General features: G+C 38.9%; 1 protein-coding gene across 1 annotated transcript in view; it reads right to left on the bottom strand.

Annotated features, from left to right (window-relative positions):
* Window positions 1-5,339: 5,339 nt before the first annotated feature.
* The window catches only part of PAM (peptidylglycine alpha-amidating monooxygenase), a 289,670-nt gene continuing 279,895 nt past the window's right edge, over window positions 5,340-15,114 (bottom strand). Inside the window, exons 24-26 of the mRNA XM_019664013.1 lie at window positions 9,967-10,262; window positions 6,854-6,910; window positions 5,340-6,178 (exon numbers count right to left, since the gene is read on the bottom strand). Of these exons, the coding sequence (XP_019519558.1) occupies window positions 5,997-6,178; window positions 6,854-6,910; window positions 9,967-10,262 (535 nt within the window). The 3' untranslated portion in view covers window positions 5,340-5,996. The remainder of the gene's footprint in view (window positions 6,179-6,853; window positions 6,911-9,966; window positions 10,263-15,114) is intronic.

Genomic DNA, 15,114 nt, shown 5'->3' with positions numbered 1-15,114 from the left:
CCTTCCCTCCGTCCGTCTTTCACTCCTTCCTGCTATGACTGTCAGTCTATCTACCATTCAATCATTTATTGATCTATCATCTATTGATATGAATAGATGTGAATAGCACATATCTAATATATCTAAATAATGAAAGAAAGTATTTTAAGGTTAATAACATAAAGAGTTTAAATATTTACATATACAAGTGTAAAATAACACTAAAATATTTTCTGAACTTTGGTCTGGAATTCAAGTTCCTTTTAATCCAGTAACTTTGGGATCAATGCAAAACTTTTAGCCTTTGTTTCAGAGCATACTTTCAATTGTCAACCAGAACCTTTGCTTTTTGAAACTTTTATTAACTTCTTGTCCTTATTCTGGAATTATATTCTTATTGGAAGAATAGCAACAGCATTAAGAAAACTATGCAATATTTGGTTTTTATAAAGGCTTTAGAATTATTGGAAAAGCTACCTACTGGAGAATTTTGCAAAGAGAATTTTCCCCTACCAACAACTTCTGTTTGTTTTTCTATCTAATGTCATTTTGAACATTAACATGTATCTTCTAGGATTCTTCACTCCAAACTTTGCCAGGTGCCTGGCTCAGCTTACATCACTGAGCTTCACACAATGGATTTATGCTTTCTTTCCCCCTCTATATTGTGAGTGACTTCAGGTTTGGGAGCTCAGCAGGTATCTGTTGATAAATTTTATTCTCTAAACATGGACTACAGCCAGCCTATAGTGGATTGTTGGTTACCTACTCAGCATTTCCTCTATCCTTCCTTCCTATCCAATTTTATTTACATGTCTAACAATTCTCTTGTGGAACCATGGAACTTAGGGGAAATTGATCCCACCCAAGCTTCCTGCATGGGCCTAAGTGGTCTAAAATAATCCCATTCCCTTTGCTAAGGATTAGCTCAGAAATGACCATGTGATGCATGTGAGGAAAATTTTTTTTAGAGTTTTAAGGAAAACTTTCTCTCTATGAAACAGTGAACTACCAGAGAATATTAGTGGATAAATCTTTGCAAATCCATTGTCATTTCTGAAAAAGAAAACACTATTGTTCTTGTGTTTCTGAATGTCTTTGGGGGGTTGATATAGATATGGGGAGAGTAGGAAAATCTCTCTCAAGACACCTACCAGAAACATCTTTCATAGCATATCACATGGAAAGAACATTCTAGAGGATAAAACCAACATGGAGGAAAACAGCATTGGGGGAGAAAGAGAGAGAGGAAGGGAGGGAGGGAGGGAGGGAGAGAGGGGGAGAGAGACAGAAAGTTAGAAAGCTGACATTATCCTTTGCACCCCTAGATCCTCTTACTCTAGAATTTTTATGAGTCAGTAAGCCAATACATGCATCTCACGCTTTCTCACTGTCTCTTATTTTACAAATGTACACGGCTCAATGAGATGAGTGCTTTGAGGAAGTCTGTCTAGGCAGCCGGAAAAATGTCTAGGAGCTAGGAGGGCAGTAAGGGCGTGGCCATTTCTGAAATAAGTTGAAGAAGGCCTCTTGGGGTGAGAGAGGTGGGGAGAGTTGGGGGTGAGGGTAGGGTGCTGAAGAGTGAAATGAGGTTGGAGAGTTAAGCAGGCTCCTGGGACATGAAGTCTCCTTGGTGTTCACCTCTCTTTTCTGAATTGAAACAGAAAATTCAGAGCCTTAGTGAAATTCTTAGAGATTTCTGAGAACCTTATGACTGTTGAGAAATATAATAAATGTTGACTTCATCCAAATTAAAAACTTCCCTTTGAGAAAGAGGTTGAGAGAATGAAAAGAGAACTCACATACTGGGATAAAATATTTGCAAATCAAATATCTGATAAAGGACTTTTATCCTATAAATAAAGAACAACACTCCATTTCCTAAGAATTTGGACTAACCTGAGTTAGTCCATATATTACAAGTATAATTTATTTTCTTTGTCCTGTTCAATAAAGTAAATATTTTTTTACTTTTACTAGAAGACCTCAGTAAAACAGACACACACACACACACACACACACACACACACACACGTATGATAAGATCAAATACAAATATCAATCAAATATTTCCTTTAGGAAAACTCAGTGCTCTTCAATCAGTAGTTTGATAGCATTTTGCATGTGCTCCTCTTATGCTTTATACTGCAATCATTTATAGGGTTATTTTAGCTCCCTTGATAGATTAAACCCCCCCCAAGGGCAAGACTATGCCTTTTTTAATCTTTGTATTTTATACATCATGAAGCTCAATCAATGCCAGTTGAATGAATCCTTTGACTTTCAATTTATTTAATTTTTATTGGATTACTCGGGGACATACTTTATTAGAGATGTGAGAATTATGGTTGCTTTATAAAGAAGGGAGCACTTCTTTTTTAATGGAGGCCAAACAAGACTTAGAACGAGGCTCCAGAAATTTGAAACTCTTAAAGATTTCTGTGAATTCTATGATGTCTGGGAAATATAAAAATATAAGAGGAAATAAATTGAAAACTCAAAGTGCCAGAAATGAAATCAACCCAAAGAAGCATTGGGATTAGTATAACTAGTCCATTCCTTTTTGTGGGCCTCATTTAAAAAAATCTATTCATGTATGTTATGGGCTACCCAGCCAGGGATTACATTTCTATTTGTCTCTTAATAAGAAAAAAAGAGAGAAAAAATGTATACACCACTAGAATGTAAGTCCCAGTAAAGCTGGGATATTGTCTTTCAGCACTGTGTTCTCAGAACTTAAGAGTTTTTTGCTTGCTAGACACACAGAAGTGTTTATTAAATGACAGGGAGTCTCTCTTAGAAAGGGATAGAGAGCCAACAGCCAGCCACATCTCTGGTCAAGGAAGGCTGATGGATTATTCACAACAGCTAAGAAATGGAAACTAACTGTCCATTGATGGATGACGGGATAAAGAAAATGTAGAATGTATTAACACACAATGGAATACTATTCAGCCTTAAAAAGAGGGAAATCCTGCCATACATGACAACATAAATGAACCCAGAGGACATTATGCTAAGGGAAATAAGCCAGTCACAGGACACAAGTGAAATCATAATGATTTCACTTATATGAGGTTCCTAAAATAGTCAAACTCACAGAAGCAGAGAATAGAATTGTGGTTGGTGTGTGTGTGTGTGTGGGGGGGGTGCGGTGGGGAAAGGGGAAATAGGGAATTGCTATTCAGCAGGTAAAATTTCAGTGATGCAAGATGAATTTCTAGAGATCTGCTATATAATATTGTGCCCATAGATAACAACACCGTATTGTCCACTTAAAATGTTAAGGTAGAGCTCAGTTAAGACTTCTTACCACAATACAAAAAAGGAGGCTAATGGAAGTAGGTGAGTTTTGAGGGATTAAGAGGGATAGAAGGCACATATATGAGGAGCAGCCCTGACCCAGGACTCCTGGGCCTATAAGCACCCAAGAAGGAGGCTGTGAGCATAAACGAAGTGCCCAGCCCTAAAAGCTTCGGCCCTCAGAGGCCAAGTACAGCACTGTGGGAGAGCGGTCTGAATTCGGGCAAACTCCGGGCCCCAGAGTAGCAACAGCTTTCCTGAGGACTAGTATAGAGAACAATCTTAAACAGCGACATCATGAGGCAGCAAACAGCTATTGCAGCGTGGACGAATCAGACTTGAGTATGCCCCTGCGGAGTCTGCAAATCTACTGATTCCACGCCCCCTATTTTTCTTTCCGCATCTGGAATTTTTCTGACAATTCCAGAAAAGGAGGACAAAGCCAACCATCAAAAGGCTGGTAATTGGGGCCGGCCGAGTGGCACGTTGGTTAGGAGCTGGCTTGGGACGCCAGAGGGCCCTGGTTCGGATCCCACATATGAGGGCTGGTGACACTGCCCTCTACAGCTAAGATGCTGAACAACAGTTCAACCTGGAGCTGGGCTGCCGTGAGTCGCCGCGACGGTGTAGGCTGCAGCCCCTGCTGCAGTGGGTTGCCATGGGCTACCCTGTGTGGCTGGCAGCCAGCAGCCGCTGTGAGCAGCCATCCAGAAGCCAGCGACTGATCTGCTTCGCCAGGGAAGAGCGCAATGATGGTGGCAACTTGGGCCAGTGGGGCAACATCCTCCACAACTAGACTGAAGAACAAAAGGACAGCAACTTGTCTGTTCCCTTCCCCCAATTCCCCAGCGCTGTTCCCATCCCCCAATTCCCCAATAAAAATCTTTAAAAAGGGGGGGGGCTGGTAATTGGCTCTTTGCCAATAAGAAACGTAGAGAGTTGAGCAAATAACTAGGAAGATAAAAGGTATTTGATCATATTTGTACCATGGATTTGGGGAACATGTCATACTAGTTACAAATAAAATGAGGGGATTATTTTATGCTCTTAAGTAGATGCTGCCAGTACCTCTCTGGGGGTGAGTCAGTTAAGACTCTCAATGATTTACAGAAGAGTGCCAGCTAATAAATGAAGTTGAAATGATAGGATTAGAAAATCATTATTTACACATTTGCCACTGATGTGGTAAAAGGGGGGCACAAAGGAGTGGTCAGAGGGAGGAAAAATGTATTCTTCACTGGAGAAGGAAGATCACAGGAATAAAAAATTAAAAAAAAGGTGAAGTTTCTACATGGGAGGGGGGCCCAAGTTAAGTTTTAATAAGAAGGTGAGGTAAACTTTTGGGAGGTGACAAATCATTCAATCAGATACTCTTTGGTAGCAGTTATGAGAGGAAAAAAAATCTATGTTGTTAGATTTTCTAAATAACACAGTTGGAAGACTTCATATTGTTTTGCAAGTTGCCTTGCATTATTTTCATGATTAGTCAATTAAATCTGTAATATTACAACTGCTAAGATGCCTGAATTAAAGAGTTCCAGAACCTGAGTATTTCAAAAAGAAAATTATCAGCTTCTTACTAAATTGCATTGATGGAATATGAAAAAGATGTTTTAAAATTAATTTGTAGTCATTGTACGAGATGAATATTTCTATGAATACATGGGCATTTGAGGGAAATTATTCTTTAAAAAGACAACTATTAGTTACCTACACTGATGGATTCATTTGATAATGTAATCTGAGACAGTTTTTCTCTTAGCTATGATCGCCTTTTATTGAAGTATTGACCTTATGCTCGACACACGGGCAAAACTCTCTTTGAATTTTAAAAGAGAGCCTGGTTTTACACATGTATGTAAACTCTTAGGCTACTTTTTAATTTATATCGGCTACATCACAAAATATCTTTTTTTAATTTCAATACAATACAACACATTTCCTTTGGTTGAAGACATTGAGTAGGTTTCACTATATCTGTGACTTGTGTAATTATTACAAAAGTTGTATACAAAACCCTGCAAATGTGCAAAAACTGCAAAATACACTCTGACAGCTAATGCTCTGAAAACACTTTATTACACAAATTACATTCAGGTTCTGAAAATAGTGTTCTAACAGTGTAACCATCTAAAAATAAGACATCCCAAAAACACACCAACCGAAGAAGAAAATTCAAAAAGAATTTAAATAGAGACTTTTTTTTTTCTTTCCCTCATTGCAATATAATGCTAGTGATTTTAAAAAAATAGAAGGAGATTTAGCAGCTTTGTCATCATGTAGCATCGAGTTTCTCTTTACTGCCACAGGCTGAGAATGCTGAACAGGAAAGGCACCAAAGAAAGACACTGGCAATGGAAGCGCTATTGGGAAAATACTGTGTCCAAGCAGAAAATAGGGTTATTTACATCTACAGAAAAGTCTCAAAAATGTGAATGAGCAAACCTTCCATCATGAAGTTAGTAGTGCGATGGAAGAAGAAGACTGTTTCTCTAGTCTATGTTCATATAAAGACAATGGCACTGTTATGAACGTTTAGGAAACACCTCAACTAGAAACAGAAGCGAACTAAACCATATGAAGTAAATAAAATGTGTATAATCCCACATAGAGTAGTACAGTTTACAATTAAACACACAAAACTCTTAACGTGCTAAAGGGAAAGGAATTGGGCATTCCTGGTAAATCTTATCAGCCTAATCAAAGCCCAGCTTTCAGGATGAGGAAGTTGTGGGTACGGGCAGAGGAGCCGAATACTCCTCTTCTGATTCACTTCCGTCATCTTCATCTTTCTCTTGGTCACTTCCCTCGGTGCTAAGGCGGTCGAACCCTTTTCGACTGTAGCCTTTACGACTTGCAAAGAAATTTCCAAGGTTTAAGCCTCCACTTCCCTTTCCTGAAGAAAACAAACAAGAACACAGAATTGAGGTCAAGTTTGCACAAATGACTCTCAGTTTCTTAGGAAATTCTTAAATGGTAACCAAAGAAGTTGAGGGTGGGAAAGGGTAGATATTAGCAAAAAAAGGGGAAAAAATGATTGACCTCCAGAGATACTTATCCTACAAAGTCAGAAAGACACTACTTCACACATTTATTAAAATACGTAAGAAAAAAACAAAGCTCCCCAGGATTATGTGTTTCTGCAGGATTATTTCAGATTCACTTTTCACCTCCTGCTTTTTCTGGGCTCTGGGGGAATTGGCATCCCACGAGCAGCTCTTTTCAATGGCTTTATGAAAAGGTCATCTTCACTATGACAAGCTCTGACATGTCGACAGGAGTGACAGGAAATGGACTGAAGACAAATGAAGTCACATAAAAGGTAGGGGAAGAGGATTAGGTAACACAGAACGGCAAGGTAGACCAAAACTGAGAAATCTGCCACCAGAGCCACACGCGTTGGTTTAGTTTATGATCTGCGCTCTGCATTGGACGCTGGGGGGATGCTATGCTGCACACAAGGAGTGACATTTTCAGAGAGAAAATAAGAAATATCTCCTTGCTTTTCAAAAGGCTTCAGCTTGTTGATTTTGAACCAGACACGAAGGATTCTGAAAGGTCACAGGCATACCTCTAAGTTTTCCCAGCAGTCTTCCTGAGCTTGCCTCGAGTTTGTGTTCAGAATCTGCTAGAAAAAGAGGGCACATTTCAAAATGATTCCCAATCACCCATCTCAATCCATGGGCTCAACTTTCAATACCAAATCGGGAATTCATAAAACAAGGCCTGGCTCTTCTCTGTATGCAATTCCAAGGAAAAAAAAGATAATATATTATTATGCTGTACATAAGGGCCAGAGCTGGGTTAGACTCCTGCCTGTGCCTCTTACTGGCTGTGCGAGCTTGATAAATTACTTCTCTGAGCCTCAGTGTTCTCTTCTGAGAAAGGAGGGATCAATGACCATCTCTCCCTATCTGTAAAGTTTAGATGGGATACGGCATGCGATATGCTTATAACAGTGCCTTGTAAGTATACAGTAAGCGCTCAATAATTTTTATTAGGACAAAATTAAATTACCAATCATTTATAAAAATTTGGAAGTTCTGTCTTAGGCTTTAGTCTTTCTATGAAGAACAGTACATGTCCTGCTTGGGAAAGCTTTGGACCCGTATACATCATTTCCCTATATAAGACTTAAATGAAGACAAAGGACCTGAAACCCTGACTATTTTCAACCATACAAGGTGACCGAGATGCTGTCCATGGGGCTTCCCATCTCCATGAAGGATCGACTTTCTTTCCTAATGGGCAGGCAGAACTCCTGCTGGACTTCAGTTTTTCTGTCGCTGTGTATCTCCCTGCCCGCTCTGCCCTGGCTTCCACCACTCCGTAAGGCCATGGTCAGGGAAGTGAGGCTCGGGGGTTCTCCTATGCCATCTCTAAGCAGGAATGGAGGCAGCATCATGGAGGAAATTAACAGGCAGATGACAGAGGAAAGCTAGAATTGTGGGTGAGGAGGGAATAGACAAGAAGGGCAGAAGAGTCTGATAAGACTATTAGAAAGGCAACAAATTAGACTACAAGTTCTGCAAGGATGTGGGACAGTCCTTAATTGGTTTTGCATCCTCTGAGCCTAGCAAAGTGTCTGATGTGGAGCTACCATGCAATAAGGGTGTACTGAATAAACAGAAGGTCCTTTATGAGGGGTACTAAAAACCCTCATGGATTGGATAAGATCTATCAAGAACAAGTGTTGAAAAAACATGAGAGGCTCATCTCCATTTTAGAATTAAAAATGTGTTAGGGTGAACCCTATAAAACTGCAATTTTTCTAAATAAAATGTGATTGAACAATGGTCATTTCATTTGTTCAAACTGGGCCTCTGATTTCCTGACATATTCCTGTGGACTCAGCCATGTTACATGAGCTTTGCAACAATCAGGGGGAGACCAGGCCTTCTCACCTCCCCACCCATTCCTTCCTCCAGGGTGGGCTGACCACCAACATTCCTGCTACCTGCCCCTCCTGATACTCCTGGTAAGTATTTATCAATGCACTTCCCACCCTTGATTATTACTTTTATGTGTCATCTCTTTCTTATGTGTCATCTTTTTTATGTGTCATCTGTTCTGTGAGTTCCATTTATTTCTTCCAACAATTCTTTATTGAACCCCTAGTGCCAGGAACTATTATTTGTGCTGGGATATGTCAGTAAACAAGTAAACATACAAGACTCTTGGTCTTTTGAAGCTACCATCTAAATCCATGAAGACAGTGACTAAGTTTATTGATCTTTGGCCCCGCATACCACAGTTCCCTACCCATAACAGGGGCGCAACAGAAGTCTTTTGTAGAAAGAGTTAACTGCATTTGTGCAGAGCTTTATTGATTGCAGATAAAAAGTAAAAAAGTGTTAGAAAAATTCCCTTTCACAGCCTATTAAATGGACTCCTCTGGTATTTGTTTCTGTGTCAGGGCTCTGCCATGGGCACGGAATCCCTGCCATGGCCGCCGTGTCCTGACATAGAATCAGATGCTGTTTCTTGATCAAATGCTGCCTCCCACCCTGGTCCATGGATTCCTTCCCAGACACGGCTGTGGACTCTTGCCTTAGGACCTGGGGACCCAACCAATGGACTGCTTTTGAGAGCTGAGAATCACGAGTCGGATTATTTATTTCTTGGGATGTCCAAAAGGAACTCAGCTCCTGGATTCTATACTATTTACTGACTTGATAGAATACTGACTCCAGTATTGAACCTTGCCTTGTTAGCTTAGGGATGGTCTATATTCTGACTATTTAAAAAACTACCAAATGGTTTGTTATAAAAATAGTTGGTTTCCTGAGAATGCTGAGGTTTAAGACAATTATCCTTTTTGACTTCTTATGACTTTTACTTCTTTATTACCAATGATTATTCCTCATAATCATTGGTGGGATGAACAATAAGCACTTACTACGTACCAGGTTACTGTAATAAATGCTTTATGTACATTATTTTTTAATCCTTGCAAAATCTAGTCTTTTATTCCCACTTTATAAGTGAGGAAACTGTTGTTTAGAGAGATTAAGTAACTTGCCCAAGGTCATGCAGCTAAGAGCTAGAGCCAGGACTGAGGGGGGAAATACACTCCCAAATACCGTATTTCCCCATGTATAAGATGCACCCTTTTTTGAAAAATTTGGGGTCTAAAAACTGGGTGCGTCTTATACAGTGGTTGTAGATATTTTTTTACTTGCATTTCCCGCTTTTTTCGCACTTGTTTTTGCGCTCATACAACCACTGTGTAAAATGCACCCAGTTTTTAGGCCCCAAATTTTTCGAAAAAGGGTGCGTCTTATACATGGGGAAATATAGTAAATGACTGCACTATTTTGAGAACTGAGCCTGTTTCTAACAGCAGGTTTCACCTCCTTCCTGACTCTTCAGCAAATTTACCCTGACTCTACTTATCTATATAGTTTCATATGGAGACATTAATTGGGCTTAAGCCAGTTGCTACAAGGCAATAGTAAAGATTATAATTTTAACTATCCAAATTTCTGAGGCTGCAGACGTATTTTCTACGGTGAAATTAACTACAGACAATATTTGGAACATAGACAATATTGTTGAAAAAGGTAGTGAGCACTTAAAAAAAAAAAAACTGAAAAAAATATCACAACTAAACTTTGAGGGTAAAAAGACCAAAAACACTCTTTCAAAAGTGGGTTCCAAGTTCAAGGGGCTCGTTTCACTTGCCTCCAAAGGCCCTTGATTTTTTCCACCGAATAAATATGACAATGGCCAGCAGGACAACCACCGGAATAACTAGGAGGGTTGTAATGAGAACCACAGGCACTCCGGAATCTGGCTCTTTGATCAGTTTCTGTTTCTCTTGTATCTTCTGCAGTTTTGAGGAGGTGGGATTGTTCTCCATTTTGGTGTCAACAACTGCCTCGGATTCTTCAGGGAGAGAAGAGTTCACAACATTCAACCAACTCAAAAGATTCCAAAACCCTCCCACACACCTCAACCCAGTCAAATCAACCACGATTCACAAAGAACTTGTTGAGTCCAATGCACGTGGGGTTCATGTTTCAATGTCTGCATCTACCAAGCTGGCAGCACATATTGTGATTAGTGATTTCCACTGAGTGGTTTTTCACCTTTACATTGGCTGTCTTTGGTTCTACGCTTTATTCCCTCTTCAGTTGTAAGTCCACCAAAAATATAACCTTCTTTTGCATTTTTTTTCAAAAATAAAATTATCAGGCAGCATGGTGTAGGGGACAGAACTGGTATGCAGACTGGAGTCAAAGAATCTGGGCTCCAGTCCCAAGTCTGTGTAACTAGCTGTGTAACTTTGGGCAAGTTACTTAAATGATCAGGGCCATAGTAACTTCATCTGTAGAACTGTGATGATAATGCCTCCTTCATAAAACTACTGAGTGTACATGTTATGAAGAAGGTATTTAATAAGTATTTGTTTCCTTGTATTTGTAGTTTATGATTCTCTTTCATGTTCAATGAATTATTGGTATATCATATGCATACTTGCACATATTAACTCTAGGATTACAAACTGGGAAGAGGACTATGTCCGTTTCAGGTTTTTTTCTATAGTTCCCAGCCAACTGTAAGTGTACACAGATGCACTGTATATCCTTTTGCTGTTGATGAAAATAACTTATACAACCATTCTGTGATATGGGCAGGTATTGGATAGATATCAGGCCTAAAGTACTGTTTGGGAAACTGATGCAATAAAACTATATAAGCTGCTGCAAGGATCTTAATAACTACTGACCTGAAAATGAGCCTTGGACATTCTTACACCAAGAAGTACATATGTGTTGGTATAAAAACCCTAGTGTGCAAAGCCCAGAAGTTACAACCATGTTTGCCAAAATGCTAACAAGCTTTCTGGAACTTCAGTTTCTTGGTGTGCCTTCTGCCCTATGATACAGAGTGAATCATATGGCCCCATGGAAATTTTGACCAAATGACAGGGATAGGTGATTTAACATTCTCAGGGAAACCTTTGGTTCATCTTTAATATGTATAGACACTGCTTAATAGCTTGCTGGACACTTCTCCAAGGAATCATTTCTCAAATTACTTAAGACACTGTAAACACAATTTATGATATACACAAATGGCAGGTTCCAGGTTTTTGTTTCAGTGTTCTGAGCCAGCCTCCTTCACAGTCTCAATGATACCTATGGAGCACTTAACGCTATATCAGGCATTGTTCTCATTTAATCATCACATCAAGCCTATGAGTAAGCACTGGTATTATCACCATTTTACAGATGGCCTGTCATAGACCTCATTTCCTTCCCTGTGCTATGGTTAAGGGGAGACCATTATTTCTCTTCCTTTGTCAAACACAGTGGCTCTTGAAGCTTCAGTGGGAGAGAAGGAAAGAGATTGGTTCATATGTTTAGGTGATTCAAACTTAACCTTTCTAAGTCTCAGTTTCCGAGGGGAACATCAGTGTAATTCTCACTCGTCCTAACCACTGTTTTGCCTTCTTCTATGCTACTGTAGAAAAGGTATACAAGTTGTTTAATATTTCATCTTATTCTACATTTAAGCAGGAAAATAACAACAAATAGATGATAGGATTTTACAAACATAGGACAAAGATGTAGATTGGTAGTCAAGAACTTACTGTCTTAGACGAAGAAGGGTTTGTTTCTATGTGAAGGCAACTATAACCAGAGAAGTTACCTAGCATTTTCTACCTGTTATTTAGTAGGTTTACCTATACCTAAGACAATGGCTGGACCGGCTCCTATCTATTGGGTTGTCGGAAAAGTCATGACGCATTTTTGCAATGAAAAACATAGCAAAATATGTCATGACTTTTCTGACAACCCAATAGTTTCTTTTATAAGGCAAAGCTAGGATTGGGCTCCATTAAACAAAATAACTATGCATAAAGCAGGTGACAGACTAAAAAGGCCCGTTTAGCCTTCATAGAAAGTGTGCTGAGATAAGGTAATAAACTTGCTAAGATACACACAATGCAGTTCTTGATTTCCATACTTTTTCTGGTACTTTGAGTGTCGACTACTAAAAATGCTTAAATGCTCAAACTTTTGGAACCAGAAGTATACTTAGGTTTTAAAAAATGCTCTACATTTTAAAAAGGATAAAAATTTGAAAGTTTCCAGGCGAAAAAAAGCAATTTGCTGCTGTTCTCTGGAGCCTTTTTGTAAGTGGAGAAAAAAGCCTTAAGCAATAGTTATCACTTAAGATTCTAATAATTCCATTCGAAACATAAAGGGCAATTCAAATTCTGCCACTTTTACACTTTATCCTAAGTTCTTTTATTAAAAACCTCAGAAATTTGGAGTATCCTTGGTGCAGGAGGACTCATGTAGCTCTGAGATTGGCCAGGACCTGGGGCTTCTGGCAGATAGGGATTATCTAGTTATGACATTCTTTTGTCATAAAAGATACCGGATGCATTTCATCTAGAACAAAAATGTCTTCAAACAAGCTCCTCTGGCATCTCCATAGATACTTGGAAATAAACATAATTTTGATAAGCTGATGTTTAGGAAGTTTTTTTTTTTTTTGCTTCTTCTTTTACATAATCATTGAGAAAGGGAAACTAGGTGCATTCCTGTGTGAACTCAGGTACAACTATGTGCTTGTCTCTCTCCCCTGGATAGAAGGGGAGAGAGACCATTTGGAAATGGATTAAATGGGTCAGGAAAGGAGGGACAGTCTTAATACAGCAACATAGTGATTATTGCCTAGTTCATCATGGACAGCACTGAAGGCAGAAGGTTTTCAGATGGCATTCTAGCAAGTAACATTTTAGAAGAAATGAGAAGTGCATTTAGCCCCAATGATATATATATATATATATATTTTTTTTTTTTAAATGCAATGTGCTTCCATTACAATATGTTCTCCGTAAGGCCTAAAATGCTAACTGTACCAGAAAGTTTCTTTTTTGTATTAGTTTCAGGTGTCTTTTTATTTTCTTGAGACCAAGTCACCACCATCATATTTTACTGTGGGGTGAGAGAGGGGTGAAGGCTATACTTTTGGTGGGATACTGGCGTATCTGTTTTATCCTTGGTAACTTTCTTCGAAAATTTAAAGGACTTCCCTACGTTTCTTATCATCACAAATTTTCTTAACCCTGCAGCTCCCTGAGAGCACAACACTGGTTCTGAAACTCTGATATAACTACTGATCAGTTATATGACCATTTACAGTGGGGATGGGTGTCATCAAAGGTCATTTTGGAAATTTATAATTAACATGTATCTATAGGACTATTAAAACTGGAATGGTGTTTCTCCCTCTCTTTTGTAATGGGTAGTTTAAATTAAGCTTCCAGACTTTGATAAGAGACAAATTCTTGGAGATCCAGCATGATTTATATTTCTTTTCATATAAAGAAAATAATCATTAAAAAAAAAAAAGGTTTAATGAGAGTCATACAGGTTCAAAGAGGAATAGAACAACTTCATTTGAGTTTGGGTATTCCAAACTATTAAAATGGGACTGTGATGACAAGACATTTTAATAAAATTTACTATCTGAACTGCTGCATTCTGCCTCAAGGCTGGGAGGTTTTCCAGCCCAATGGACTCAGGGGTGTACATGGAGGAGAAAGACGCCGGACCTATGGGAGAGCATTGGCCAGCCAAGGTGAGGTCAGTGTGGCCGGATTGTCAACAGGCCACCCAGTACAAACTAGGATTTTTTTGGTGGGACTCATTTAAACAGAAATGGTTTGAGGCCACTTTGACATCCCAGAGATTGAGAATAAACTACAACCCTCCTCCCCAACCTTTCATTGTCGGAAGCATTTATGGTGAATGAATTGGCGGTATTGATCTGTCCTCAGTAGTACAGTAATAGTGGTGAAGTACACAGGCTTTGGTATCAAACAGACTTTGGTTAAAGCCTGGCTTTCCCACTTATTATCATAGTAGGCATTCTCATTCTCAATTCTTCATATGTAAAATGGGGATAATGACAATTATCACATGGTTGATGTAAGGATTAAACTTGTTAATTTTTTTATATAGCCCATTGTTCGTGCTCCATAAGTGATAGCTATTATTAATAATGATATCGTTCCCAAGATCTTTATTCTAGGGCAAACAGAACTTAACAATAATTCTATATATGACGATAAAAAATAGGCGATCAGAAACTTCTTCATTACAGGAGTGTGGTATGAATGCCACTCACTAGTGTCACCTAGGGAGAATCTCTACAAATGCCAATCTCTACAAATTGCTACTTATTTATTTTATAATAGTATCTTACCCCTTTGAACCTTGAGCCGGCTATATTTTCTTATCTGCCTACATAAAATCCCTAAACTCCCTCTTGGTTTTTGCTTCTTTCATCTCTTTTCCACCTGCTTTTATGAGAAAGAAAAACAAGTAAGCCTAGGGTTAGTCTGAATATCTGGGTGAATCATTTGTAAAGCAACTAATAAAGAAATCGTTTTGCTAGTTAAACATGAGGAGCACCTCTAGTGAATTCTTAAGTGTACATGACGATGTGAAAAAGCCTGCAGATACTAGAAAATATAAACTGATCCTAGGTAAGAGAGAAAACAATTTTGACCAGGATTTCATATGAACCAAGTGTTGGCTAAATCCCTGGTTACCAGTGGCTAAACCCCATTCCCCCATTCCTGATACTATATACCAATGATCTACTTATTTGTATATAGGTACACTGAACGGTATTTTTCTGCTTGCCTGAGGTTAACGTACTTATGAAAGTTACTAACTTACTTTTTTTCCCCCTCTCTGAATGTTTCTGGCCCATTCATTATAGATTTCTTACATCCACAATCATTTTCCATCACTTGAAATCAGTGAATTTGAGCTCATTATTACTACTCCATTTATCCGAAAA

This window comes from Hipposideros armiger, unplaced genomic scaffold (genome assembly GCF_001890085.2).
Source record: "Hipposideros armiger isolate ML-2016 unplaced genomic scaffold, ASM189008v1 scaffold_414, whole genome shotgun sequence".
NCBI classification, from domain to species: domain Eukaryota; kingdom Metazoa; phylum Chordata; class Mammalia; order Chiroptera; family Hipposideridae; genus Hipposideros; species Hipposideros armiger.
Note: the sequence above shows the minus strand (reverse complement) of the source record. Positions and strands in the feature narration are given on the sequence as shown.